At 49.0% G+C, this 27,375-nt stretch overlaps 1 protein-coding gene across 7 annotated transcripts in view; it reads left to right on the top strand.

Moving 5' to 3' along the window:
- The first annotated feature begins 473 nt into the window (after positions 1 to 473).
- The window catches only part of MN1 (MN1 proto-oncogene, transcriptional regulator), a 174,105-nt gene continuing 147,203 nt past the window's right edge, over positions 474 to 27,375 (top strand). For all 7 annotated transcript variants that reach the window (XR_012996579.1, XR_012996578.1, XR_012996577.1 and 4 more), the window contains exon 1: positions 474 to 3,976. Coding sequence is in view for 2 of the 7 variants with exons in the window: in XM_076353324.1 (XP_076209439.1) it covers positions 538 to 3,976 (3,439 nt within the window). In the remaining 5 variants the exon portion in view is untranslated. The remainder of the gene's footprint in view (positions 3,977 to 27,375) is intronic.

Genomic DNA, 27,375 nt, shown 5'->3' with positions numbered 1-27,375 from the left:
GCGGGCGGGGCCGGGCGGCGCGGCGGAGCCACCTTAACGGCGAGCCCCGCCCCGGGCCGCGCGGCGCTCATTGGCGCAGCCCCGATGGCTGAAATTCATCGCTGAAATGCAAAACTTGTTGCTGCTCCGCCAGCGCCGGGTGAGAGCGAGGGAGCGCGCAGGGGAGCGCGGCGCAGCCCTCCCAGCGCCCGCACGCAGCGCCGGCCCCGCCGCCCGCCCCGGCCCCGCCGCCGCCGCCGGAGCCCTGCGAGCCGCGGGCAGCGCACGGCGGGCCGGCGATGCGGCGCGCAGCTCCCGGGCGCCGGAGCCTATGAGCGGCGGCGCGCCGCCCCGTCGGCTCTCGGGCAGCGCAGCGCGGCCGGCGCCGGGCGGCAGCGAGCGGCGAGCCGCCGGGGTGAGCGCGGGCGGGCGGCCGGTGCCAGCGGCGCGGCGGCGCGGCAGGATGTGAGCGTGGCGGCCGAGCGGCGGCCGGCGCGGCGGGGAGCGGGACAGCGGAGCGGCGCGGAGCGGCCATGCCCTTCTGAGGAACCGCGCAGGATGTTCGGGCTGGAGCAGTTCGAGCCGCAGAGCAGCAGCCGGAGCGGCGGGCAGGCGGAGCGGGGCTTCGGCCAGCCCGGACTGAGCATGAGCGCGCACTTCAAGGCGCCGGCCTTCCCCGGCGGCGGCCCGGCGGCGGCGGCGGTGGATCCGGCCCTGGGCGCGCTGGGCGAACCGCCCCTCCTGGGCATGAACATGAGCCTGGCCGGGGACGCCTACGGCTTCCCGGGCCGCGGCCCCGCCGAGCTGCACGGCGGCGGCATGCAGCCGCCGGTGCACGGCTTCTTCGGCGGGCAGCAGCCGCACGGCGGCCACGGCGGCGCCCACCACCCCCACCAGCACCCCCCGCACTTCGGCGGCAACTTCGGGCCCGACCCCGGCGCCTCCTGCGTGCACGGCGGCCGGCTCCTGGGCTACAGCGGCGCGCTGGGCGGGCAGACGGCGTTCGCCGACGGCTACGAGCACATGGCCGAGAGCCAGGGCGGCGAGGGCTTCGGACAGCAGCGCCCCGGGAACCTGCCCGACTTCCAGCACCACAGCGCCGGCGCCTCCAGCCACGCCGTGCCGGCGCCCTGCCTGCCCCTCGACCAGTCCCCCAACCGCGCCGCCTCCTTCCACGGGCTGCCGGCGGCCGGCTCCTCCGAGCCCCACGGCCTGGAGCAGCGGCGGCTCCCCGCGCAGGGCGGCGTGGACTCGCTGGAATACAATTACCCCGGCGACGGCCCCGCCGGCCACTTCGAGCTGCCCGTCTTCTCCCCGTCGGAGCCCGAGGGGCAGCTGCCGCACTACGGCGGCGGGCGGCAGGTGCCGGCGGGCGGCAGCTTCGCGGGGGCGCCCGCCCTGCCCCGGGCGCCAGGCATGGCCGTGGCCAAGGCGCACCCGCCGCAGCAGCACGGCGTCTTCTTCGAGCGCTTCGGGGGAGCGCGGAAGATGTCTGCCAGCCTGGAGCCGGGGGCCAGCGCCAGGCACCCGCTGATGCAGCAGCAGCAGCCGCCGCCGCCGCAGCCGCCGCAGCAGCCGCCGGGCTTGCTGGCCAGACAGAACTCCTGCCCGCCAGCCATCCCTAGGCAACAGCAAACAGAAGCCAACGCTCCCAACCCCAACCTGCAGGACAATGGGCCCATAATGCAGAACCAGCATGCACAGTTTGAATACCCTATTCACAGACTGGAGAACAGGAATATGCATCCCTACACCGACCCCGTGTTTAATATGCAGCACCCTCCTCCGCAACAGCCACCAAATCAAAGACTGCAGCACTTCGATGCCCCCTACGTGAGCGTCGCCAAGAGGCCACGGTTCGACTTCCCCGGCAACCCCGGTGTCGAGCGCTGTGCCTCCTGGGGCAGCGGCATGCACGGCCCTGCCATGGAGAGCCACCTCTCCCCGACGGCCTACCCCGGCCTGCCGGGCGAGTTCACCCCGCCGGCACCCGAGGCCTTTGGGGGCCCGCTGCCGCATGGTGGCCCCGAGCACCCGGCGCTGGCGCAGCGCCAGAACGCGGCCCTGGTGATGAAGCAGATGGCCTCGCGCAGCCAGCAGCGTCTGCGGCCGCCCAGCCTGCAGCAGCTGGGGCACCACGGCGAGGTGGGCCCGCCCGGCGGCCTGCCCCCGCCTGCCTTCGAGCGGGAGGCCGGCAGCGGCGGCCGCAGCTTCGACCCGCCGGCGCCACACCTGGCCCCTGACAGCGCCTGGTTCGCGGGGCCGCCGCCGCCCGGGGAGCTGCTGCCACGGCGCATGGCGGCGCCAGGGCTGCCAGCCGAGGCGGCCCCCCACGAGCTGGGCCTGCAGCCGGGTGGCGCCGCCGTGCTCTTCCGGCCAGGCGCCGGCGGGCTGGGGCTGCAGGAGCCGCTGCGGATGGCGGGCGAGGGGCCGGCGCAGGCCCTGCCCTCGCCCGGCGTCCACCCGCCCTTTGCGCCCGCCATGGGTGGCCTCTCGCAGCTGCAGTCGCCGGGCGGTGGCGTGGCACTGCCCAGCGCCCCTGCTGAGCGCCGTGGCCCCGCTGACTTTGCTGCCCAGCCCGGCTTCCCCTTCGCGGCAGCGGCACGGCAGCCGGCGGCCCACGGGGCCGCGCCCACCCTCAGCGCCTCGCCAGGTGCCTACCCACCACCCCCGCCTGAGTTCCCACCACCGCCGCCGCCACGGCCCGCCGCCAGCAAGCTGGGCGCCCTCTCGCTGGGCTCCTTCAGCAAGCCGGCCAGCAAGGACAACGTCTTTGGGCAGAGCTGCCTGGCCGCCCTCTCCACCGCCTGCCAGAACATGATCGCCAGCCTGGGTGCTCCCAACCTCAACGTCACCTTCAACAAGAAGAGCCCGGCTGAGGCCAAGCGCAAGCTCAGCCAGGCCGAGCCCGACCCACCGCCGCCTGCCGCCCCGGACTACTTCCCGGCGGGGCTGCCGGCGGGCGGGGGTGGCGCAGGCAAGGCAGCGGGCACTGCCCCGCTGCTGCCTGCTGAGAGCAGCCTCTCGCCCGGCTATGCGCTGGAGCCGGCGGCCGGCAGTGAGGGCAAGGCGGGCGGCGGGCGGGGGCGGGGCCGCCGGAAACGGGACAGCGGGCACGTCAGCCCTGGCACCTTCTTCGAGAAGTTCTCGGCCGCGGAGGGCGGTGGGGCTGGTGTCAGCCCGGGGCAGCCGGCGGTGCCGGCGGCAGCAGGGGGCCCGCCGGGGGCTGCAGGTGCGGAGCGTGGCGGGGGTACCCCCCACGACAAGCCCCTGACCTCACCCTCCTGGGGCAAGGGTGGTGAGCTGCTGCTGGGGGAGCAGCCTGACCTGATGTCCTCCCTGGACAGCGGCATACAGAGCGTGACCAAGTCGGACGGCAGCTCCCCGCATGTGGACTTTCCCGACGAGGTCAGCACCAGCTACGGCAATGAGGACGAGGTGTCCTCCAGCTCCGACAATGCTGCCTCCAAGCCCACCCGCAGCCCGCTGCTGGGCGGCTCGCCCAAGCTGCCCCGCGGGGAGCATGCACTTCTCAATGGACAGAAGCCCCTGGCCCTTGGCCTCCTCAGTACGTCTACCTCGACCCCGGACAGCTACGGGCTCAGCACCACAGCGGGCGCCCACCCCGGCACGCCGGGCATGGAGCAGGTGCGGACCCCCACGAGCACCTCGGCCCAGGACGAGATCCACCCCCTGGAGATCCTGCAGGCGCAGATCCAGCTCCAGCGGCAGCAGTTCAGCATCTCGGAAGACCAGCCCTTGGGGCTGAAGAGCAAGAAGGGGGAGTGCACGGGGCAGAATGGGGACAGCGACCTGGGCAGCTGCTGCTCGGAGGGCGTCAAGGGCGCCATGAGCACCATCGACCTGGACTCCCTGATGGCGGAGCACAACTCCACCTGGTACCTGCCCGGCGAGAAGGCCCTGATGGAGGGGCAGGAGGAGGACAAGCCCATGGCGCCCTGGGAGAAGCCCAAGCCCACGAACCCCAGCAAAGAAGGTATCAGTTGTCCTGCGCGGGTGCCGGCCCACGGGGGGATGGGTGGGCTGCTTGGGGAAGGGGAAGTGGTGGGGCTTCAGCCCCGGGACGCTGGACGCATGCCGGCCCCAGACCCGGTCCACCCCTGGCGGGGACCACAGTGGGTACCGGGCGCTTTCCTGCACCAGGCTGGGACTGTGGGATGCCAGGTGGCTCTGCTGGGGTGGCCAGCGGCAGGGACGAAGTGTCTGCTGCCCGGCCGGCCCCGGGTGACGGCTGGCCCCGCAGCAGTGTCTGCTGCCAGCCCCATCCCCATCCCCATCGTGACTCCTGGGGAGCGGCCGCCGAGGGCTGCAGCAGCTCGGGCTGGCGCGGGGCTCCCGGGGTGCTAAGCAGAGGGGCTCCCGGCAGAGCCCCAGCCTGCTCCTGGGCCTGGGGTGCCACAGAGGGGGGCTGCAGGCGTGCGGTGCTGAGGAGGTGGCTCCGCACAGAGCCCCGCCGGGCATGGGGTGCCGAGGAGGGGGCTCCCGCAGGGCCCCGTGCCGGCCGAGCCTTCCAGCCATTTCCCCCAAACTGTTACAGAGATCTTCCTAAACCGTCAAAACACAAATTTGTTAGTGGTGCTGTCCCTCCAATTCCAGGTATTTCCCTGCTTGCATTAAGAGCCTACTGGCAGTGCGAGACCAAACTGAAAGGCTCTTAACATATTTTTTTTTCTTTAATAGAAAGGCAATTTAAAATAAGGCTCTGAGTCTGCTGGTATAAAACTTGCTTAGTTGACAGATGTTTAATTTCAACATTAGTTGTCATTTTTGATCCTTCCCTGTGTCCAGAGGGCATCATAATTCCCCAAGCTCAGGAAAAAATATTTTAATGGAAAGCCCTCTGTTATAAAAGCTGTTTAAGATAAAGATGATTATAGATTCAATTGGTTTCTATTTTATCTTATCAAAGCCGTGTTTTCCAAGCTGCCTGACCGTGTGTGTGAATATTACAATAGATGCACGTGCAGGTACCTGCTGGATGAATGCAGGCAGGCAATTTTTTGATGTGCTCTAAGTACACGTGCGTAATTTACGCAATATAAACTCATTAATTGTGCCTAGGAAAGTTGATGTTTTGGTACTGCTAGTGTAGTTTAAAATTGTTTTCATTACATCTGGTTGTACAGACTGACTTTTTACAGTCCTCCGCGTTTAGTAATTTTGCTAAGAAAGGTGTTGGGAAAATCAAAAGGGAGCTGGTTTGAAAACTGGGCAATTTCCTACCCCCAGTTCTGGTTGGCTTTCCAGCTTTGGCTTTCTGAAGCGTGAATCCTAGCCCCCACGGTTTGTCTCTTTGTTCATGTTTAATGCCCAGTGCAGGAGACTCTCATTTCAAGCGGGAGTGTTTAGCATGCACAGCAGACTCTGGGAAGCCCATCAGCATTCTCCATGCTTCACCCAGGCAAGGACATAAATTGGTTTGTTTGGGGCCCTTCTTTTCCATTTTTAAATGGAGTTGCACACAGCATCCTTCCTGGCCCCTTCTCTTTTATTGTTTCTTGTACACAACATCTAGATCTGACTGGATCAATAGCTAGTTAGCACAAATCACAGTTCCTGTCACTTCTACCTTGGCAGACTTGAACACATATATACGTTCTCTCACAACACACACACACGCATCCCTGGTTCTGTGTGCACTCTCACACACACACACGTACAGATATGCAGATCTACACACTGTGCTGTATTTAGAAATAGATTTTAAAAGAGTAACTTATTCCATAGATCTTAATTTCATGGCTCTTAAAAAAATCCTGAGCAGTGATTTAATCTTGAACAGCACATTTATTAAAAGTGTAATTTGGTTTAAAATTATGTATATTTTGTGTATATGTGTCATATGGAGCGATGCTTTCTTTAACGTCTATAACAGCACTCCTACGTTCACTTTGATCACCACTATTCTTAGTAACATCTAGTGAAATAAGTAATTGCTTTCTGGTCGCGATAACCACAATGTTGCTGTTAAAACAGTTCATCACTTGGAAGGAAAACCATTTAATGTGTTCCTATATAAGGATATGTTTTAGTATTTTGGAGGCTTAACATAAAATAGCAAACCAGTTTTACAACAATGCATAGAGGCGCTCATTTTGTTTCACACTTTAGTCACTTGAAGGATTTGAATGGGCTGGTTCTTTGGATGAGGAAATTCATATAGACCAGTGGAGAATTTACTTGAACTGTTGTTGGAAGTGATAACGATACAATAGGTGAGACAAAACAGGCTGTTCTCCTCGGTTAGTAGAAATAATTTAACTTTACATTGCCATACTCCCAAGTGTTTGAAACTGTGTTAAGAAAAGGCTTTATTTATCCAGTGATGGAGATTTTAAACCTTTTTAGTCGACGGGGATTTGCATCCGTGGTATTTGTTCCAGCAGTTCCCTGGTGTATGCGTGCAGGGTGAACGCGCAGGCTTCAGACAGCACTCCTCCAAATTTCAAGCAGTTCCTAAATGTGCCTAATACTGCGCTGGGGGAGTGTTCACCATTTCGTAGTAATGTGGAGTATTATTAAGAGTGAGATTAGTCGTTAGACCCAAGTTCCCTCACCAACACATAAGCATTGTTGGTGGGCTGCTTAATTACACCTGCCGTGATGGGAGGGAAAGCGTTCTGTGATTTATTCCTATTGTGGCACGGCCGCTATCTGCACCGGCTGCTCGGCGGGCTCCGGGCAGGGCGGAGGAAGGGACGGTGGGTGTCGGTGGGCACGTTCCTCCTCGGCGGAGCTCTGGGTTCGGCGTCTGCCTTCCCGCTGCTCTCCTCCCACGGTGCGGAGCGAGCGTGCCGGGGAGCGGAGGCTCCGGCTTCGCTGCTGGCCGTGGAGGGGCAGCTTTGGAACGGACAGGCTCCCCGAAACGCAGCAGAATCGGGAACTGTTCAAATACTCTGTTAATGCTCGGATTACTGGGGGAAACAACTTGTTTGAGTTGTTTTAATGGCTGGTCAGACTCCTTATAGCTCATCTCTTTTTTCTCATAATGGCATTAAAACGATTTGCTAATATCCAGCAATCTGTGTGAGCTGTGAGTTTTAAAGGTAGATGGGAGCAGATAATGTTATTTCAGACACCTGTGCTATAGGTGCCCGTGTAACACGTACACACCTACATCATTTAGTGATAGCCTTTAGCGAGTTCTGTGCATGTGTTCATGTTTTGTTTCGGAATTTAACATCATTAATGCTGGCTGGACATCTCTCTTCACTGAAATGCGATTTTCCGTAAGAAGTTTTCTCTGATACGTTGTTTCTTGTACTAACATGTTTTACATGAAGAGGCTGATAGTTGGGGTTTTTCCCCCCCAAATGCTTTCTAGAATTTCATGTTTTCCTCTGCCATGCAGCTAGAGCTTGGAGTGAGATATAATAATACTAAGTCTAGAGAGGTCGTGTTGACTTCCAATACCACAGCTCTAGCTAACAAAGAATAACCAGATCAAATTCACTTAAAAACCCAGGGCCAGTTTAATGGGGTTTTGCTTTGCCTGGTTTGACTGAACCAGAACAAATTCCCCTTCAGTGAAATGTTGATTAGTATTCTCTAGAAACCCAGTAATTAAGTTCTGGTGGGCTTTTGTTTTTAGTTTTTGATTGAAATTTTGAAGGTCCCATGCTGCAGATGTCAGGTGAAGACATCAATACGTAACCTAGAACCATGCAGGTGTTGATTGGAAAAAATGAGAATACATTCAGTTGCTTGGTGGCCGTTGGGCTCGTCTGCCCGAGCTGATGGGCACGTGCAGCGCAGCACGGTTAGTTTTCATCTTTGAGTTTTTGTTAATATTTCATCGTAACACCGAACCTGTCATTTGAATGAGCCAGCAGGCCAAAACTCTTGACGAAGCAGTATGTAACGTTTGTAAATTACTACCAAATATGTTAACAAAGGTCAAATTTGGTCCAGATGCGGCTAGGAGCCTTTGTTTTCTTTCTCTTCCTAGTATGTTCTGCTGCGTGCTTTTATTTTAAATACTGCTAAATTCTTTGAGAGGCTTTACCAAGGGACTACTTTTGTTTACTGAGACTGAGTTTGTCAGACCTCTTGTGAGGTGTTTCAAACACTTAAATATCATTGAAAGCAATATGTGATTTGGAACGGGTTCGTACTGTAGTAAGGGTTGTTGGAAATGAGTTCACTGACGAAGCTCAGCGCACTTCGCGGCGATGGATCTGTGATTCCCGATGCTGCTTTGTTTGCTTGAAAGGGCTGTTTAAACTTACACAAGGAATTTTAACAGTTAGTGAAAAAATGCTATTACCTTTGCCAAGAAGTTATGTGATATACTCCACAGATATGAAATACACATCTTTAATAAATGATCTGGATTAGCATGCAGATTTATGAGGAAAGAATACTCCCGTTGCATATCATAGGAGAGAGTTCAGTGTGCATTAGATTTGGGTTTAATACGATCTTTAAACTCTTCTGACCTGTTAAAAAAAAAATTGAGAGGTTGCCCCTGCTTGCCTTGGCTTCATGTGAATGACAGTAATACTCTATTGTTTACTTTGACCGACTATCATTTTTAATATTTTGTACCAGAAAATGGACCTGTTTAGAAATGTTTTCCTTTGTTTTATAAACATTCTGCAGCAGTCTGTTTGTAGACCTTTATGGCAAATATTAGAGAAGGCAAGGGGCAGAGTTTTCAATATTATTTGCTATTGCTGCTGTAATGCACTAAGATATTTGATGCAGAAAGTGTGTGAATTTATTGGCATTTCAGTACCTACTGTAACCACTCTGTTTGCCTTTACATCCATCCGTCTGTTAATTTTTGGTCTCCAGATTTACCTGTTCTGCTCATTTTAGTGGACGGTCTAGCTGTATTTGAATTAATGCAGATCACAAATTTGGTTTGCGTCATGATGCTTTCTTTTACCAAAGTCTGTTATTTTATAATGGCACGTTTAGTTGTGAGGTTGGTTTTAACTGGGTTGTTTTGTACACGCTTAGTGTGGGAGAGTGCACGAGACAGACTTTACGGGATATATTTCTTGAAATTGGTGTGTGAATGTGCTTCAGATCTTTACATATGATGTAAAAGGAAATGAATTAGACTTAATATTTATAGATGAACTTAGATGAGAGCGTAGATTTATTCTGTTCTGTGACGTATTACACCATGTCTGCTCTTAATTTTTAACGTGCAATACCTGTTTTTTTACCAATGACCTAGTGGAATGCTCTGCCATAAAACTGAAAATAATTTTTTGCTAAAAAAAGTTATTAATCAGCAATACCTACAGATACAGTTTGTTGTTACTTGTATAGAGCAAAGGATAAGGCATTAAACAGAAGTCTAACCTAAAAGTATATAGGCTGCTTTTATTCGTAACAGCTGACTCCCAGCTTGTGCAACGTTCTATACCAGGGAGAGGTTTTGGTACAGCAAAATGTCTTTATGTGGCCATATAAAATTTTAGTACTAGACAAATTACTGTACATTTTTAGTCTGTGGTTTCTTGTGTATTTCTATTAAATACAAGTATGAGTAGAGTATCCACAGAAAGTGTAAAGCCACCTCAAATGAAACTTCAGGTGGCCTAACACACACTTTTTTAATGCTAAATTTCCTGAAATATCATAAACAGTTTAATTACGTAATTCCTAGAGCACACTGAGAATATCAAAAGAGACCAGTCAAATTGCGGTTAGTGGGATCCTTCCCTGTTTTGTCACTAGCGTAAAATAGATCGTCTTTAACGTGTTTCGGGCTGGAGTGCTTCGTATGCAGAAAGCATGGATAACGTGCATCAGGCGCCGGATACCTGCCTGTCCATCGCGGCCGCTGCTCCAGCCAGCAGCCGGCTTTCTGTCAAACTGTTCTGGTTTTTCCATCGAAAAATCTAAGCCCTTGAAAAGAACAAAGTTTGGACCTATAAATACATGCTTATAGTTTGCATGAGATTTTTAAGATTGATGTGTTTTGGTTTTTTTAACAGAGAATTATTCTTGTTTAATTTATTTGAGGGGCGTTTTTACAAGAGAGCGCTTCCCTTAATGAGGTATATTTAGAACATCGCTTGCTCGTGCACTTCCTCAGCATCAGTTCTTGGGTAGGGGACACAGGGCGGGGAACCCTATGGAAATTAAATAGGTGAAACTGTGGAATCTTCCTGGAAATTCACGGTCCGCCCTGACTTTCCCGATCTTGATTAGATTTCTCAACTTTTGAAATGTAAATCTGAATATTTGCTATTCTGTAGATAGACCTGGTTTGCACATAGTGATAACATGGCTAGCTTATGTAAAATACTGATATTCTTTGTAGTTAGCTGCTTTTCCTTTGCAAAACACTTTTGTGTTGGTGCAGTTAAAACATGATGAATTATTAGTGACCTTTTTTAATGCAAAGATTTTTTTTTACAAATTTAAATATATTTTATGGATTATGTGTCAATGTTCTGAAGTCAAATACCTTTTAAATTTAAAGCTGAGAATTGAACAGCTGGAGGTCTAATCCATTAATTTTTACAAGCTGACTTTCTTAATACTTCAAAGAGAACATCTTAGATGGTATTGCTCTGCTACTCCCCTCCTCGGCACCCCTTCTTCTCATCTCCCCCCCCAACACCCTCTCTTTTAAGTCTTCATGTTCTGCTCATCTCCTGGCAAATGACAAAAGCCTATGTATGCGGGGAATGCATTTTCCTTAGTTGATGTAATAAGTTGTAAGACTTGATGATCCACAAATGTACGCTCTTAGTGTTGCACTTTTTATCTATGTACTGATGCAAAAAATATGGTGGTTACTGTTTTTCTAGTAGTCTTCTCCCCTGTACTTGAGTTATTTTTTGTAACAGTACAAGCGTTATCATAAGAGTATTTGTGTTCAGCAGCCGTGTGTTCTGGGCTTACGCCCTTTCGAGACACTGACTCAAACCTAGAGTGCACCCCTTTCCCGTAGGATCGGGTCTGATCCATGCTGGCAATTTTTAAATGAAGTTTTTCCAAGTTTTGTCTTGCCCCTGTTAGACGATAACCATTTTATCGCATCTTACGATTTCACTCCCCAAGATGCACATACGTATCAGTCATGGGAAGCTCCTGAGAATGGACTGTTTCTCGTCTGCATGCTTAACTTCTGCTGGGAGTCTAATTTAGTTGTGCAATTTATGTCTGTTTGTTTTCAATTTTAGGAAATCTATTTGTGTCTGTTTAGTATTTTAACGTTAAAACAGTGCATGACACTGCGCCATCTAAATTTTTATTAACTTTTAAGATTTGTCTAAAGAAGCTTTTTTTGGTTTGGTAAGCAGAAATCTGGTTACGTTTAAGTGCTGCTTTGATAGATTTTTTTACATTAAAATAAATACAGTTTATTTGAGTTTAAACACAAGCAACACATGTGTGCGCTCTGAGGGGCTACGCTAGTTCTTTACTGCAGTGTTGTGTTAGGGACGGCGCCGCAGCCTCGCTCTATCGGCCAGTTTGCTTGAACTTTTGGATATTTATCTTTTCTTCTTTTCTTTTCCCCTCTGTTTGGAGCATTTAAAAAATGAGATGAGGAAACTGAGTTGCTACCTTTTATTCTTTTAACTCTCGTACCTTCAATTCTGACCGCTGGGCCTTTAGGACTTGATACTCTTGGTCACAGAAAAGCCTGTAATCAGTCAGTAGTTGGGAGACAGCATTTTTTTGTGGTAAAATATATGTTTTCAGAGTTAAGTCTGCATTTAATTAATTTTGTGAATTAGTATTCACAAAATATTAGAAAGCATTTGTATTGCTAATAGAAAGATCATCCTGAGGCTGAGGAAGCACAGTTAATTGAAAAAGCAGCCGTTTGTAAAGTGAAGAAAATTTTAAAACATTTCATACCCTAATTAAGAATATACTCTCGATTTAAAATTGAGAATATTAATTCGCTGTGTGAAGCAAATATATGACTGTATTCAGGGTTTTTTAGTATCCTTCCTTCCTCCTCTTAATCCTCTCCCAAAATGCAGTTTAGGAAGAAAGGCATGACTTCTTTTTTTTTTTTTTTTTTACATGTAGCCTGAAACCATTTTGCTAGAAAGATGTAAATTGATCTATTAACATAGGAAATGAAGGCTAGACTGGGGTTATTACCCGGTCAGAATTTTAGGATCTCTTTCCTAGAAAAATCTTCTACTAATTTTTTTTTTGGGGGGGAGGGGGGGTATAATCTTCCTCTATAATGACATTTTAAAGCCTTTTGGTCGTGGGTAAGAGAAGTCGTGGGGAGCAGGGGATGCTGTAGTTGAAGGATGTCTAAGAGACACAGATGCAAATGCATTGCAAGCAGGTCCAGGTCCCCAGGGACCGGGACTGAGCGTTCCCTCCCATCCACTGCTGGAGGTGATGCTCCGATTGTCTGTCGGGTGAAAACAGGCGGAGAGGGAGCGTCTGCCTGAGTGTTCCCATCTCCTGGCTAGATGGCACAGTCGGTCAAGTCATTACCATTGCACTTATGGATACTTGGGTTTATGTTTGATTTAGATTGCAGTGGAGTCCATATTCAGGTCCTACTCTATTATTATTTTTATTATTTAAGGTCATATTTATTGCACCATAAATTGACACGGTGCTTTAGAAACCTGGGAGACATTCCCACTGCTAAAGATTTACAGTCCAAATGAGATAAAACAGACGTCGTTCGGCCAACACGGCTGCCGGTTTACCGCCGATACTGGTTTATCGGTAGTCCCCGGTAAACCAGCAGCCGCGTGGCCGAACAACTGTGGTGCTGCCGGGGCTTTGGCAGAGGATGCTGGTGGGGCACATGGTGGGGTCCCATGCTGGCAGAGCTGGAGGCACCCTGGGGATGAGTCTGGGCACTTGGGTGCCCAACAAAGGCTGGCGCGCCAGGACCGAACGGTGCCGGGATGGAGCGTGCAGCCGGGGGTCTGGCTGCGGTGGTTAGGAAGTACATGTAGGCAGTGCATGGAAGGGGGGAAGGAAGAGCTGAGAGCATCTTGTCCCACTCGGTGATCTCATTTCTGCGTCACTTACTTCTTCCTCCGGTGCGTTTGGCGGGGACGGTGCAGCCATACTGCCCTTCCCGGTGCAGCGTTTCTCTCCTCCTGGAAGAACAAAAAAACCCCCCAGTTATGGCACTTCTGATCCAGTGTGTGAGTGAATTTCTAAATGAATTTCTCAGTCTGAGCAACAGGAGAAGAAACCGAAATGGTGTGGAAGTAGTTTGATGCGAGGTGGGTTTTCACCTCCCCCAGACGCCTGGGGATGGAAGCATCACCACGAGCGGGCTTCTCCTCTCCTCCGGGCGAGGGGAGAGGAGGATCCTCCCCCACCAGGACCTGACCTCGAGGTTGCAGCTATCCGGTACATCACAGCACTCTGGTATGACTTAAACCTAGAGTGGTACTGATGTAATACTGCTAGAAACAGGGTATCCCTTCGACATGTGAGGCAGTCAGATAACTTTTTGCATCTAATGTTACAGGTATTTTTGATCTGACTCACTTGTTTTGTTAATTTTTAATAGTGCCAAAATGTTAGGCTGAAAAACGTTTTTGTCTAGTCTGAAGAGTAGCCCAAATTTCAACCCAAATACAGTTTTATAAGGAAGAAAATAATCAATGTGCCTATTGTTTGTGTTCTACAAAAAAAAAAAAAGGAATTCCCCAGTAATAGTAGTAAAAATAACCACAATCTATGAGACAATAGTTCTGAAACGCTTTAAAAATAGTATTATCATTCGAAGTGCAAAGCAGCTGGTATTTTATGATGGAACAGATTTTATTGTTGCTGGATATAGGGTCAAATACTTGCAACGCATTCTTGATTCAAACAAACCAAAAAACCAAGTGCTTTTGTGAAGATAAAATCAGTAAGTTTTTTTTTTTTTTTCCTGGATGCTGTAGTTCCTTTCTCTACCTCTAAATATAGGCACATGCTGTTCTTTTTATGCTGGGAGAAAGAGCTAGCATCCCAACTCCCTGTGCTCTCTCTCTACCACGCCATCGTACTAGAGGCAGAGGCAAAAATAGGACTGTTTCAAGTATAATTAAAATCTCATACTAGCTATTTTGAGGTAGGCAGATCACCAAAAAAAGAGAGAATAGCAAAAAATTTCTTCATTCTGGTTCTTTTTTATCATTATTATTTGCCATCAATGGGAAGTTTCACACCATTGTCTGTTAATTCGTTGTACTGTCTGCAAAACGGGTATGAATTGAGATGGCTCTGTAACTGTGCCGGGGTACTGGGGCAATTGTCACAGGAAAAGCTACCGGGAGCTCGGGGGTACCCTCGGTTATTTATTTATCTTTACTTTTAAACTTTGTGCATGCAAAGTAGTATTATATATTACACGATAAAGTGATTTGCCCTGTAGATGAATCGAGTGAGTGTACCGCGTCCTGATTTTACTTCAGCTGAGGTGCTTACGGGAATTGCAGGAATGAATTTGCTGCTTGCCGCCGTAGGGCTCCTGGGTGCTCCGGCTTCCCCGGGGAGGTTGCCGTGGTCCCGGCTCTGCCAGGGCTCCCGAGCGCACAGCCGAATGCCTGGCTGCTGGTGCGGTGTGGGAGTCTGGCTGCTGTGGGCTGACAAGCGCCGCTTTGGAAATGTGGGGTTTTTAACAAAGCAATGAAGTTTTACTCCAAAGAATTACCCAAACGCTCCTGTATTTTGTGTAGCTTTTTCTAGAGTGGTTTATACCGATGATGCTGAAATATTTCGGTTACAGATAAGAATAGATTAAAAATCTCTTCCTTGCATCAGACAAGTGTGGGCTTCAGGAGCTGGGGAAACGTGCAGTTGGAGAGATTGTGATACAATTACGTTTTTATGTCTACCTATTAAGCATAATGAAGGGTTGGTTGCTGGCCTTAAATTTGGAAAGAGCTTACTGTAAAGCTTAAAACAGAAGTAGATTCCTGTAATTACTGCTTTGCAGTGAGGAGTATGGCTAGGTAAAGGGAATAAAAACTATTCATTGTCCAATTGTATTTCCATAACTGCTGCACTTTTAAACATCTGTTTTGAAAGATAGAATTTTTTGTTATACTAATTTTCAGAAGTAAGCTCATAAAAGCCAACACAGGGAAAAAAAAAAGAGGTGAAGAATGTCAAATGACCAATGCTTAGAAAATATACAACTTTAACTTCTTTTGTGAGGCCTGCTACATTATTTGGAGAATCAGTTGATTTGTTTATTAAACCCAAGGCCAGTATACTATTTTGGTTTGTGTTTACTTGAGTTTGAGATATTTGATGATAAAATTTAGAATTTTAAAAACTTTGAATTTTATGTTTGCCTTTATTTGTACTAGAATAAGCAAACCTGGTAAGACATGGTTCAGCCAGTTCCGAGTCTGCTTTTGCTTTTACTTGACTTTACTCTTATTGCCTGATGGCAATATATCAGGCAAACTTGGATCATAGTGTCAATTGTTTGAAATTATTGTTTAGATTATATTCAGTTTCAAATGATATGAAACTATTTGTAGTGAGAAATGAGCATTTGCTTATGATGATAAAAATAGTTTTTCATAGCCTACATTTTTTTTCACTGTATGTAACAGTAACTGTTACAGCTCAGAATATCCCTGTGCAATTTTTCAAAGTGATAACGCGGCACCATTTTGCTCTTTACATGGGTTTGGGACTGTGTTCTACATTGAAGAGGAGCTGTTGCTGCTTCACGCAAGGAAGAAGAGGGGGAAGACCTAACCTTTTCTTGTCCCTTAGGAAAAAAAACCTAAACCACATCCTTTTTCCTCTCCCCTCAAAAATTTGGCTTACATCTTTTAAGATGGAGGGTTTTTTCCTTTCCTTTTCCTACCATCTTTTAAGATGTGCCGTACTTGCCTTTCTCCTCCTTTTTGTGGAGCTTCTCTTGGAATCTGTTTTAAGGGGTTATATTTGAAGTGTTCCTGAAGGCTGCTCCTGCCTTCCACAGTGGTCGGGCCCAAACAGAAATGTGAAAAGTTCCCATTACTGAGCTGTAAAAGAATACTGTAAATGGGTTATGCAGAAAAAACCATTTAGATAAAAATGCAATTTTCTCTTTCACATACACTGCTAAGAATTAATAGCACATTCTTCCTAAACGGGTACTTCTATATTATATTTTCACCTTAATGAAATTCTTTCCAAAACAGGAGTGTTTCATTTAAAGTTTTAGAGCAGAATTGATCTGTCTTTATCCTCAGTGCTTCCCTCCCTTTAGTTAAATCTCACTGGAACGAGTACTGTGGGCTGTCTGGGTACTTTATGGAAACTAGATGTTGGGTTCAAAGGTCAGTGTCACGATTTGACTCTCCATCCCTTCGCAGGGTGTACGTCGCGGGGCGCTTCTTACCCATCTGATTTCACATCTGGATTTGTGCGTGCTTTCTGATGGGGTGCTATGTGGTGTGTACGCCAGCTGTGTCTTACTGGCTCTGCCACTCGGCCTGTGGCCACCACGCAACGGAGGCACGCATATGTCACTTAGCAGGTCATTTTTGCCAGAAATATTCCAAAAGGGAGAACAGGCAAGCCCAGGGTTATGCGGCAGCGTCGTGGCCTCTGCCTGCGGCAGCCTGGCACGGGTTCATTGTTGCACACCAGGAGCAGCGGTGGTGAGCCTGAACGCGGCGTGACCTGGCAGCACCACGCAGCCGCTTGTGAAAACACACAGACATTACTTTTAATACGTCCCTTTTCTCTAGAAAGTAGAAAACCGCCTAATTAAAAGAAAGGAGGAATCCTTCATGGTGGCAATGAAACTGAAGCGGAGGTGCCCCCTGGAAGACTTGGTTTGCCAGAGGACGCTGCGGAGGACCTGCTTGGGGCGGCTCTCCGGCGCTCGGCACAGCCCGTGGCACCCGGAGGAGCGCTGCCGCCGCCCTTGTGCCAAGCCGAGCAGTGGGGCACGTCCCACGGCGCTCTTGGCTGTGGGAGGGGGGGCGAGAGCTGCATGTCCCTGGGGGGCTTAGTCCCCGTGGGACACAGTGCATAGCTGGACCTAACTTCGGTGATGGTGGCTTCCTTCCATCTGCAGTCTTGGTGTCTCCTAGCTGTTTTCCTTTTGGAGCAATTGTATCTCAAACAGGCCCCGGTGCGTGGCTGGCGCTGGCTCCGTGCGGCCGTGGGTCATTAGCTTGTCCATGTGAGAGCCGAGGTGTTTTTTCTTCCTCCTGGCAGCCTCTCCCAGATGAGCAGGAGCAGCTCTGGTAGCAGTGGGCGATGCTGGTCCTTCCCTGGGCGCAGGCATTTGTGAGACAGGCGAGTGTACTGGGGGTATCACAGCCTTTCCAGCAAGTGTGCCGTAACAACTAGTCTCGGGCAGCAGAAAACCAAAGCACATATTCATGCTTTTTAACGGTTTCCTTTTTAATAAAAGGGTTTTAATATATAACGGTGAGAACAAAACTGTACTGTAGGAATAGGGCTAATAGAAAGAGTCCTGCTTTAAGCAGCTATTCACTGCAGAGTTGCAGTGGGGAAAATGCTTTTATTAAATAAATTGTTTGGTGTTTTCATAGTATTAGTAAAATGGTTCCCATGTATAAGCAATACTTGTAACGATGGAGGCACGGACAGGAGTTGACACAACTCAAAGTCTCCATGTTCAAAATAAAAATGACTTTGCCAGTAATGCATCATTTTTGTGACAAATTACTCTTCAAGGGACTCTGTGCTTGCGATATCCCCCAAAATGTGAAATACTGGAAAAACGTAAGGCCTTACTGTCTCAAAGCAGTTCTGATGCCTGTAAAAGCACTCTGGAGCTCTTCTCTGTAATACTGTCTGAAAAGGTATTTTTTGGACATCTTCGTTGAAACCAAAATCTAGCTGGGCTATTGCAGGCATCCTGCACTGGGGTTTTAATGGCTTTTTTACTCAGATGTTGCTTCCCTGTCTGTGTTCAAAGGGTCTGCTCCTGCACAACCACCTAACTGCAGTCAGTGAAAGTATTGCTGCTGCCTTAACCGTTGTGTGAGCACGGTCAAATACAGAAGGAGATGGTGTTTTGTGATAGTCCACGTGTGTTTGTTTGGAAAGTTGGGGAAGAACTGCCAAGTAAACACTCTTGAAAATCACTTTACACACTTGACACACGGGTGATTTAGTGCCCGGACAAGCAGAAGGTGCCCGATCCCGCCTGTGCACATGCCGCAGGCAGGACAGCGAGGTTCGGGCCGGGGCAGAGGCAGCTCGCGTGCTTACAAACTTTTTCTTTTTGGGAGGACAGCAGTGTTCCCTTCAAAACCACGCGTCTTTTTCAAACTCGATAGGTAGGAACTCGGTGTGTGCTGCGGGGCAAGGACAGTGCTCGGCAGGTACCCCGGCAGCCTGGTGTTCGCCGCCGCCTGCTCGGTGCCACCGGAGGATGGGCACACGCCGGGCCTGTCGCTGCCCGGTCGCTGTCCCCTGCACAGCATTTGCAAGGAAACAAACGGCTTCAGTGGATTCCTCCTCCCACCGATTTGCAGATTACTGGGAAATGGATCACAAAATTCTGCCACTCATTATTCGAAATGTGTTCTCAAGCTCCCTCAGCAAATAGTTACCGGTTCGTATACACTTGTGACTTTCCATTTGGGTTGATACCTTACTTAAGAGACTTGGCATCCGTTTGTTTTCTTTCTCACTCTTACTCCGAACTAACACTGAGCTTAATCCAAATTCTGTTTTTGAAAGGGGTATTTATAGTCAGTGAGGCTTTGACTACTTACAGTCATCTTCTGATAGTCTTCCAATCAAAGAACAGAAAAATACTATACTCCTCATTAGATGGGTTACATAATAGCTATTTATTCAGTCACAAAATTTCCCTTTTGTGATTCACTTTTTGTGAATCACAGTAGTTCAGCGAAGATTGCAAATCACGACTGTTACAGCCAAATATGCAATTCCCTGGAAGCAAATGTTGAAAATTTAAATATTTCAGTGTAGTTCTTTGTAACTTGCAAGTTTTGTATTAATGGGACATTGGCTCTTGAGTTTTTGTGTAAAATGAAATAAAAAAAAAGCCCACAAAAATGATTGCTCAAAGTAACTCTGGAAGGCAAACATTTCTGAATAGTTACAGTCTGCTTTCTCAGTTGTGGTACTTGAAAATGTGCAGTGTAGCGTATAGTGTTATGCCGAGTGCTGTATTTTATTATTACGCAGAAGTGCTCTGCAATCCTGATCAATACTGAGGCCCCTGCAGGGCAAAACCGCAGGCAGATACAGGGGTCTCGATTGTCACCTGCCAGGCAGGACACATCACCGTGCAGAACTGGCTCTTCCCCTGCTCTTCAGGTGAAAAGATACTACTAAACCTGGGTGTCTACGTCTCGTGCAGACGTTTTATTGTTAGAAAATATAAAACTCGGTGTCTGAGAAGGAAAACGCAATACAACTAGCCAAACTGGGGGCAGCTCTCAGACTTCTACGTTGGCTGTTTCATGCCCTAGGACAAGAGTGCCTGTCATTAGAAGTGTTTGCTAGCCTGTGTGAATGGTTAACCATTCAAAGAGTGCTGCTTGATTCCACTCTAGGTACGAATTTCTTATGCGTCACTGTTATTTTTTAATTTTTTTTTTTTCTGTTGGTGCTAAGTGTACCTGGCAGGCACGCTGCGTACTCAGTTGTGCATTTAAGCATTGGTTGCTACAGAAAAATCTTGAAGGCCATTGTTTCCATCAAAAAACCCCCTTCTCATCTTCAAAGTCACTGCTGTTACAATAATTTTCTCTTTGAACGTGTCAGGATTCTGTCTTTGATTATATACTGGATTGTCTCTTGTCATTGCATGAAGATTTTTTTTTTTTTTGGGTAGACAGAGACATTTTTCAGTTCATCACAGTTCATCCCCCATCCCAGTACTTCTTTAAAAAAGAGACTTATGTTGAAAACAGGTATTTAAGAATGTAGATCTTCAAGAAAATAACTGGGTTTGACTTTTTATTTTCCTGGGAATTTTATAAATATGATGTCAAATATAGCTTTCTCTTACAATTTGAACTTAGACTTTCAAAATTCCCCTTTTTCCCCCCCCTCCTCTTTTTGCTTTTGATTGCAGCAGCAATGATTATTTCAGAGATTTTCTTCCACTTTTTCATTTGCTGTTTTTGCAACTTACACCACACAAAAAGAGTAAATCTCTGTAATTCTACCACCAGTTTATTCAGCTTTAGACAAGTTTTGGGGGAAAAAAAAAAAAGAGAGAGAGAATGGAAAAGGGAGTTTAGAAAATAAAATAATGCTTATTCTTTTACCAAATAAAGAATGTGGAAAACTAGATTTTTTCCATTTTGTGTGTCACTATTCTCTGAAGCTGGGAAGGCTTTAGAAAAGTAATGTTGGAAAAGAAAACGGGGGGAGATACGTGATTAAATAAGCATTAACGCTCATTTTAATAGTTACTGAGGAAAAGGAGGAGAGGAAGGGGTGAACTCTCATGGCCAACTTTTAAAAAATACATGTGAAAATTAAAACCCATTTGGAACAATGGGTAGGCTGGTGCGGTGCTAGTGATGCCGTTCTGTCGTCTGGCTCCACTGCTCAGCATCCCTGCTCCTGGCCAGCTCCCGGGCGAGGAGGTGGCTGTGTGGGAGTGGAGGAGGCATGGCTGCCAGCACGCCCTTCCAGCGGGGTGAAGGTCGGTCGGTTGGCTGGGTGGCTGGCTGGTTTTTAAGGTGGCTGTCTGACCTCGGGGACCGAGCACTCTGCTGCCAGACCCTCCCTGCCCTGCTGTCTGTTGAGGACTTGTTCAAACCCTTGCCGAGCGCTCACTGGGGCCACTTCCATCGGGAGCTGTTTTCTGGTTTATATGGTGTGTGCCGGTGGTCTGTCCACTTTCCAGGGACAAGAGTTTCCGTTGCTGCTGTGATGGGTGCTTGTTGGCATGTTGTGGCTCTCCGAGCGCGGCGGTGGGATGAAGGCGCCCTGGAAGCGGAGCTCCTCTCCCACTGCTGCTGAGGCATGGAGGGACATGCCAGCTTTGTGGCAATGCATGGCTGATGGCTTAAATTGTGGTGCTCTGCACTAGTACGATGTTCACCTTGGATCAAAGGGCAGGGGGCCTTCAGAAATGGAAGGTGCCTTGGAAGGTCCTCCCAAGCCTTCCAGAGCGAAGTGAAAGCCGAGGGGCAAGAGAGTTTGCAATTGTCTTGCTCCATGTGTATGTGCAGTCTCTTCCATCACTGAGTGATGTAGATGCCACCAGGGTAATGGGAAAACTGGATGAAAATGGGGGATAGTAGAACTGCGTCAAGCACCAAGCAGATTTATTCCTTGGAAAATGGATATTCTGTAATAATGGCAGGAGACCTCAAGCCCAGGTAAAATCTGCGGACCCGTATCTGGTTATGATTACGTGTGTGCACGCTTCCAGCAGTTTGTTGTAAAAACGCATTACTTGATGGGTATATTGCTTCAGAGGGTTAAGTATGACTAAATCAAAAATATCCTCTCAGTGGGGTTTGCCTGCATGGTTTCATGTGATGGAAGGCTTTGCCGTAGAGTTCGTAAATCCTGGCTGTGGTTTTAAACAGGCACTTTCTACCCTTGTGCTTTGTAAGGAAAAGAGCTAAAAAGGACTCGCTGTGTCTTTAAACTTGCGGATCCTCAAAACCTCCCTGGGATGTAGAAGGGGGAAGGGACCCTTTCAGGATTAATTAAACAGAGATGTCTTGCTGTAGACTTCAGGGTTTACTGATAAACGCCAGCCCCTCACCCATGTCTAGTGGTGGCTGCTATTATTTAATCAGGGCTATTGCAAGAAATCTGAGAAATCTTCCCTTTCTCCTCCCCTGTCTTCTATTTATCTGTCCTCCCAACCTGTTTGTGTATGGTTAAGTTTTCCATGCCAGGGAGAAGCAGAGTGGAAATGTCAGGGGTCAGGCTGCAGGCAGGGCAGGCAGGGAGCAGGCAGCCCAGCTCCTGCAGCCTTTGGCTTTCTGAGGAACCGGAGATATGTTTGTTCCAGGCGAGATTAACTCTTTCAGCCCAGCTGCCTTCTGCACAAGAAGACCTGGAGGACTGGAAGCAAGGTGGATACGTTAAGACACTGGGTTCAGTCTCTGTTCATGCATATATCCTTGCGGTCCTGTTGGTGATGGGTGCTCCTGCTGTCATTTCACTCACCCTCTTATCTAAGCCCAGCAGGCCCAACATTTCATCTGCCTTGGCAGCTGTGCAGCTGGAGGATGAGGCTGCGTGGATCCAAACCTCTGAGAAGGACGGAGGATAGCATAATTTGTTGCAATGCTATTATGGATACCTGTATTTCTCTGCGTGTTTTCCAGTAAACAAAGCATTCATCCACGAAGGGCACGGTGCTGCTGTTTGGAGACATGCTTTTGAGTAGAGGCGTGACTCAGGGTTTGCCACATGCCCTTGCCTTCAGAATAACCAGTTTTGATGTTGGGCCAATTGACTCGGTGTCTCACAGGCTTTACGATGTGTGTAGCGCGGTGGTTTACATGTGCAGCAGCCCTGGCTGATGGCGAAGTGAGAGCTGGGGTTCGGTGAGCGTTTCGGTTGTATGACTCAAGCTGTACTACCTGCATCTCGCCCCGCCTGTGCGAATGAAATGTGTGACTCAGTGGTGGGGTGGAGGATTTTGTTTGTGTGGTGCCTTCTTTGCATTTGTGTTAGGGTAGTGAAGTGGGTGCTGAAAAGCCAAGTCTTGCCTGGTTTGACAGAGCTCAAAGTGCAAACAGTGCCCTGCTTGGGACAGTTGCAGGTGGAGATTACCAGGTAGTCCTTACGCTGTCGCGTGGTAGCTTCTTCGTATTTGGCTTTATTTTCGTAGTGAGGTGTTTGTGTGGAACTTGCACGCCTTGAGCTAACGGGCCTCTCTGCAGGGGCAGGATGGGTGGGGGGCACGAGGTGGCAGTCACCCCCGTGAGTGTCAGGGTTGTGTTTGCAAACAAAGTCTTTTCACAAAGGGGTCTCGGTCTCTCTGCTTTGTTTCTGATTTTATGGATGTGTCCGTAAGCTTTAAAGGTCTTGCAGACCACGTGCACGGGAAGGTTATTTAGCTGTTGCCTGATCAGCTCGCCCCCACAGCACTATTCTGTGCTACATAACCGCTTTGTATAGGGGTGATGAATGTGCCATAGCACGTTTCCCTGTTGTAACTTAATGTGAGTGAAGGAATGGTGTTGTCTGTCTCTGGAAGGATGAGGCCATTTGTGCAAGCGTTCCCTTCCAATGGGCCCTGCAGCGTCGAGAGCCCATCGGGGCAGGGGGACGAGTGCGCTGCCTGTCGCCCCTCGTGCTGTGTCCCACGGGGCTGGGGCTTGGGGGGAGGCGAGGAACTCCCCGCTTTCTCTGTGCGCTCTGTGCTCCTCTCGCTTAGTGCTACGTGCATGCAGTATTTGCTTTAAACTTACCTTCCTCCACCACCCCCTGTTAACTTGGCTCGTGGAAAGGGGCGCAGCAGGAGAGAGCATCGCTGCCTCTGGAGACCTTTCTTCTAGGAGTCGGGCGATCAAAGGGACCTGGCCTTCTAGCAGGACGGTCTGTGCTTCTGCACTGACCGAATCTAAACCAGGTTAACAGCAGTTGTCACAAACAGCTGTAGTTGCGTATGGGACAGGAAGGAGCTCCCATCTCTCGTGGGCTGCTCTCTGCAGAGTCCCCCCCGCGGTGAGGTCCCCAGGGACATGCCGTGCTCCTGTGTGCCAGCACTTTGGTGCTTCGGTGCTGCTCAGCCCCGCGCCCTCCCCCTGCTCCCCTGCCCTTGCCAGGGGAGCTGGCGCTTCGGGGCGTCCCCTCCCCGAGTGCCATAGGGCAGAGCCCACACAACTGCCAGCGTAGTTGCGTGAGCTAATTGTCTGCCATTTTTTCATTTTCCAGGGATATTGAAATTGTTGTGGGTCATAAATCGCGTGAGCATATGGCTAGAAAGGGAACACAGGCCCATATTTCAGCTTTGGGTTTGAAGATAAGACTGTGCATCCTGTGTTGTGCTGGCCCATTTTGTTGATTTACTGGCCTGTGAAACTTTAGAGTTAATTTTTCGTTGAAGCCGTGAAAGTCTGTCTACCCGTGACTTTCTTGCTTGAACAGCTGTTTGCTCCTGATTCGTTGCTATTCTGAGAATTTTGTGAAGACTCTCCACAGTGATGTGACAATTGGAAGAAAAAGATGAGCTTATATTTTTCTCATCCTAATAGTGGCACTTACAGACATACCGAAGAAAGCCAGGTTTCTTTTGTGGTTTTTTTAAGGTGAATTTCCTTTGCTGCCATTCCTCCTTCACATAGTTGTGTATTTCTTCTATCTGATGATTTTTTTGCTTTTCCTTCAGATAGATTTAATTTTAAAACATGCTGTTCAAACAAACCCTGGTCCTCCATCAGATTTATGACCCCCAGCTGAATCACCACACCTTTCTGCTGCTTTATGGGATGTTTCTGAATGTGCCAAATCCATTATACGGCAAGAACATTTCCATCTTTTTTTGTAGCCAAGATAAAATTTTGGGTATACCAAAATTAGGGATTTTTCTATAGCAGAAAAGACCTAGCAACAATTTACCCAGAAAGTGCATTTTGGGTTGATAGCATCAGATATCAGTCTGATTTGCAAACACTTAAATGTTTTCCAGCAGAGATTTTGACTCTTCTTTAACAAACTCAGGCTTCCTGACAATTCTGCTTTTTTAAGTTACTTTTCGTAGACTCTTTAGAGATTGTCCGCGAATTACTAGGAATTTGCGAACCGTGATTTGAAAACCGTTGTTTCTGGAGCGTCACGCCTCTGTCTTCTGCGTTCCTCGGCACAGAGCAGGCCGAGGGGTGTCCGTCTCTGAACCGCATCTCTGCAGGTGCCTTGGTGAGACACAGCTTTGCTCTGAGGTCTCTGCTCTCGCTTTTCTCTTACTCTCCGAGTGGGGAAATTGTTTGAGCTCCTTTTGATTTTAGGGAGGCTGTTTCCCAAGCTGTTTCTCCTATCAGCCGCTACTTCTGAGACACCAAACTTCAGTTGGAGATATCCTAAAGAGGAATGGGATGTATTTCAAGGTAATGCTATAAATAAATGAGATAAAAGAGCTAAAGGTCCTGGATGCTGTTTCTTCTTGCTTACTGATAGCCTTTGGTAAACTCCAGTTGTATTTTCACGAATATCCTTGAACTCACGTGGTTTAACCCGGAGCATTAATGTACATGATCACCATTTCTTGGTGTGCAAGAGCCTCAGATGTGTGAGGCCCCTGGGAGAGATTGACTTTGCCTGTGGCAGTTTTGTATTATGGTCTCTCGTAATTGTGAGTTATAGATCGGGCAGAGGCACCTCCAGGAGCTGCAGGCAGAACTGGGGAGGAGATGGGAGGGACTCGAGGGACGGGCAGCCGGAGGACCCTCGATCCCCGGCCGTGGCAGTCAAGCTGGATGTAGATCTGGTTTTGGGATATGAGGACGTGGCTCCTCTTGATTTCTTTGGGAACAAGGCGACTAAACACCTAAAAGTCTTTGGCCAGCTGTATCCAAGCCTTCGCCTCACAAGAGACTGATAATATTTCAGACACAAATTCCCTTTTTTACACTTCGCTAACAAGTACTTATTCCTGAAACTAAGCGACCACAAACAGAGTTCTTTGAAGGGAATCTTCTTCTTTCATTCTGTTTTCACTTCATTTAAGGAAAATAGAGATTTCCATGTATAATATGCAGGGTTTAAATATCCTACTTATTGTTGTCATTTCTATTTTTTCCCCGGCAATTATGTAGAAGCTCTTGCACAAATCTGATGAGAGAAAGCTGGAATTTACATGTTTCCTCCTCTGTTGCGCTCTGTGCTTAATCACCATCTATTCATTGCCTTTACAAACTCCATTAATATACCCACTTCCCTTGCCAGTGTGAGTGGGCATTTTTGTGCTATTTTTGGAGGCCTGCTCTGTGCATTGGAACTCGCGTTAGGCTGAAGGTGATACTGGTACTTTTGACCAGTGTATCCTCAAGAAGAAATGAGCGGCAGCAAAACTTACTAAAATGATACGACGGGTTATAGAATGAGTCGACGGCTCAAGTAAATATTGCTCTTTCGGGCACCATCCCCTGGCGAAGAGTCAAGCTGGTGCTGATGGTGCAGCGGCAGAGCAAAGCTCAGGCCAGCTCGAGCCATTTTTCAGTATTTAACATGCATTAAAAGGTTCTGTCATAATGGGAAAAAACAACTCGGGGATTGCTAAAACCCGGTAGCCCGGGACACCGTCTGAAGGCAGTCTGACGCTGTCAGAGGCCGACAGCGGCTCTCGGGAGCGTGGACCAGTGGTGGCCACTTGTGCGGTGCCCGCGGGAGAGGGCAGGTCTGTGAGGCGATCCCGTGCGGGGAAATGGCAGGCGTTAGTCACCGTTGATCGGCTTAGCTCCTTGTTAAATGTCAAGGTGGCAATTTAATGCAGAACATTTAAATAGTGGTTTTTTTCAATTTTGGCCTGTCCTGAAATAATATTAGACAGTGTCCAGGAACTGGTTTTAGTTAAATGAGGGCATATTGAACAATTTCATATGACTTCTGTGCAGGCAGAAAATTCCGCTTTGGATTTTACGAAAAACCTTTTACTTGCTCGCGCATTCTGTCTGTCGAGTGGTGGATTTCACATGGGCTGGAGTTGTGCGTAAAGCTGCCATGTGATAATTTGCGTGCACATGAAATAAATTTGAAAGTGTTGGGTGCAAAACCCAGCATTTCCTTACTCATCACGGATGTGTGGGTTGTTACCCTTGGTGAAAATAGGCTCAAAGCATTCAGTTAGTGCAAGTGAGTGATGTACGCCAACAGCAGAGAAAACATGGGATCAGTCAGCCAATATTCACTCCTACTGTGGAGTTCTCCGTTTCATGTTACGTGCTGGATGCAAAGGTAGGGACATGGCTGGGACAGCTGCAGTCCTTTGGAGGGAGGGTTAGGAGAAGCCGTTTATCCCAGTGCTAGGTCCGAGTGTAAACCTGATGGAGCCGGCGGGTAGAATTTAGGCACTTAACTCCTTTCCGAGATGAGCAGAAGTGCTCGTTTTTTTGCAGGGGGAGGACAGGCCCCGAAAAATAACTCAGAGCTCCCAGAGGATTCACTGGTCCCAGATGGCAGCATGTTAATGTTGGGAGCATTGAGTCGGCTGTGCTGGGATGGGTTGCAGTTGCTGGACTCCCATTTGTTTTCTCTTGGAAGCATCCAGAAATGGTTTGACTGTTGGTGGCAGTTGGTTTGGTTTGATTTTTAAAGCCAGTTTTCCTCACTTGGACAGGGTTGTAGCTTCTCATACCGTGCAGAGCTTGGGAGAGCATGGTGTTGGTGATGGCACTGGGGAGCCTGACCAGTGATTCAGAGCCATGAGGTTGGATTGGTTTGGCTTAGACCGTGGTTGAAAGTTTGGCCATCAGTAGCTCAGCTTTCTGGGGCTACTACAGACGAGCCGTGGTTTGCCTGCGCAGGGGAAGG

Source organism: Aptenodytes patagonicus, chromosome 15 (assembly GCF_965638725.1).
Source record: "Aptenodytes patagonicus chromosome 15, bAptPat1.pri.cur, whole genome shotgun sequence".
In the NCBI taxonomy this organism is placed as follows: Eukaryota; Metazoa; Chordata; class Aves; order Sphenisciformes; family Spheniscidae; genus Aptenodytes; species Aptenodytes patagonicus.
Note: the sequence above shows the minus strand (reverse complement) of the source record. Positions and strands in the feature narration are given on the sequence as shown.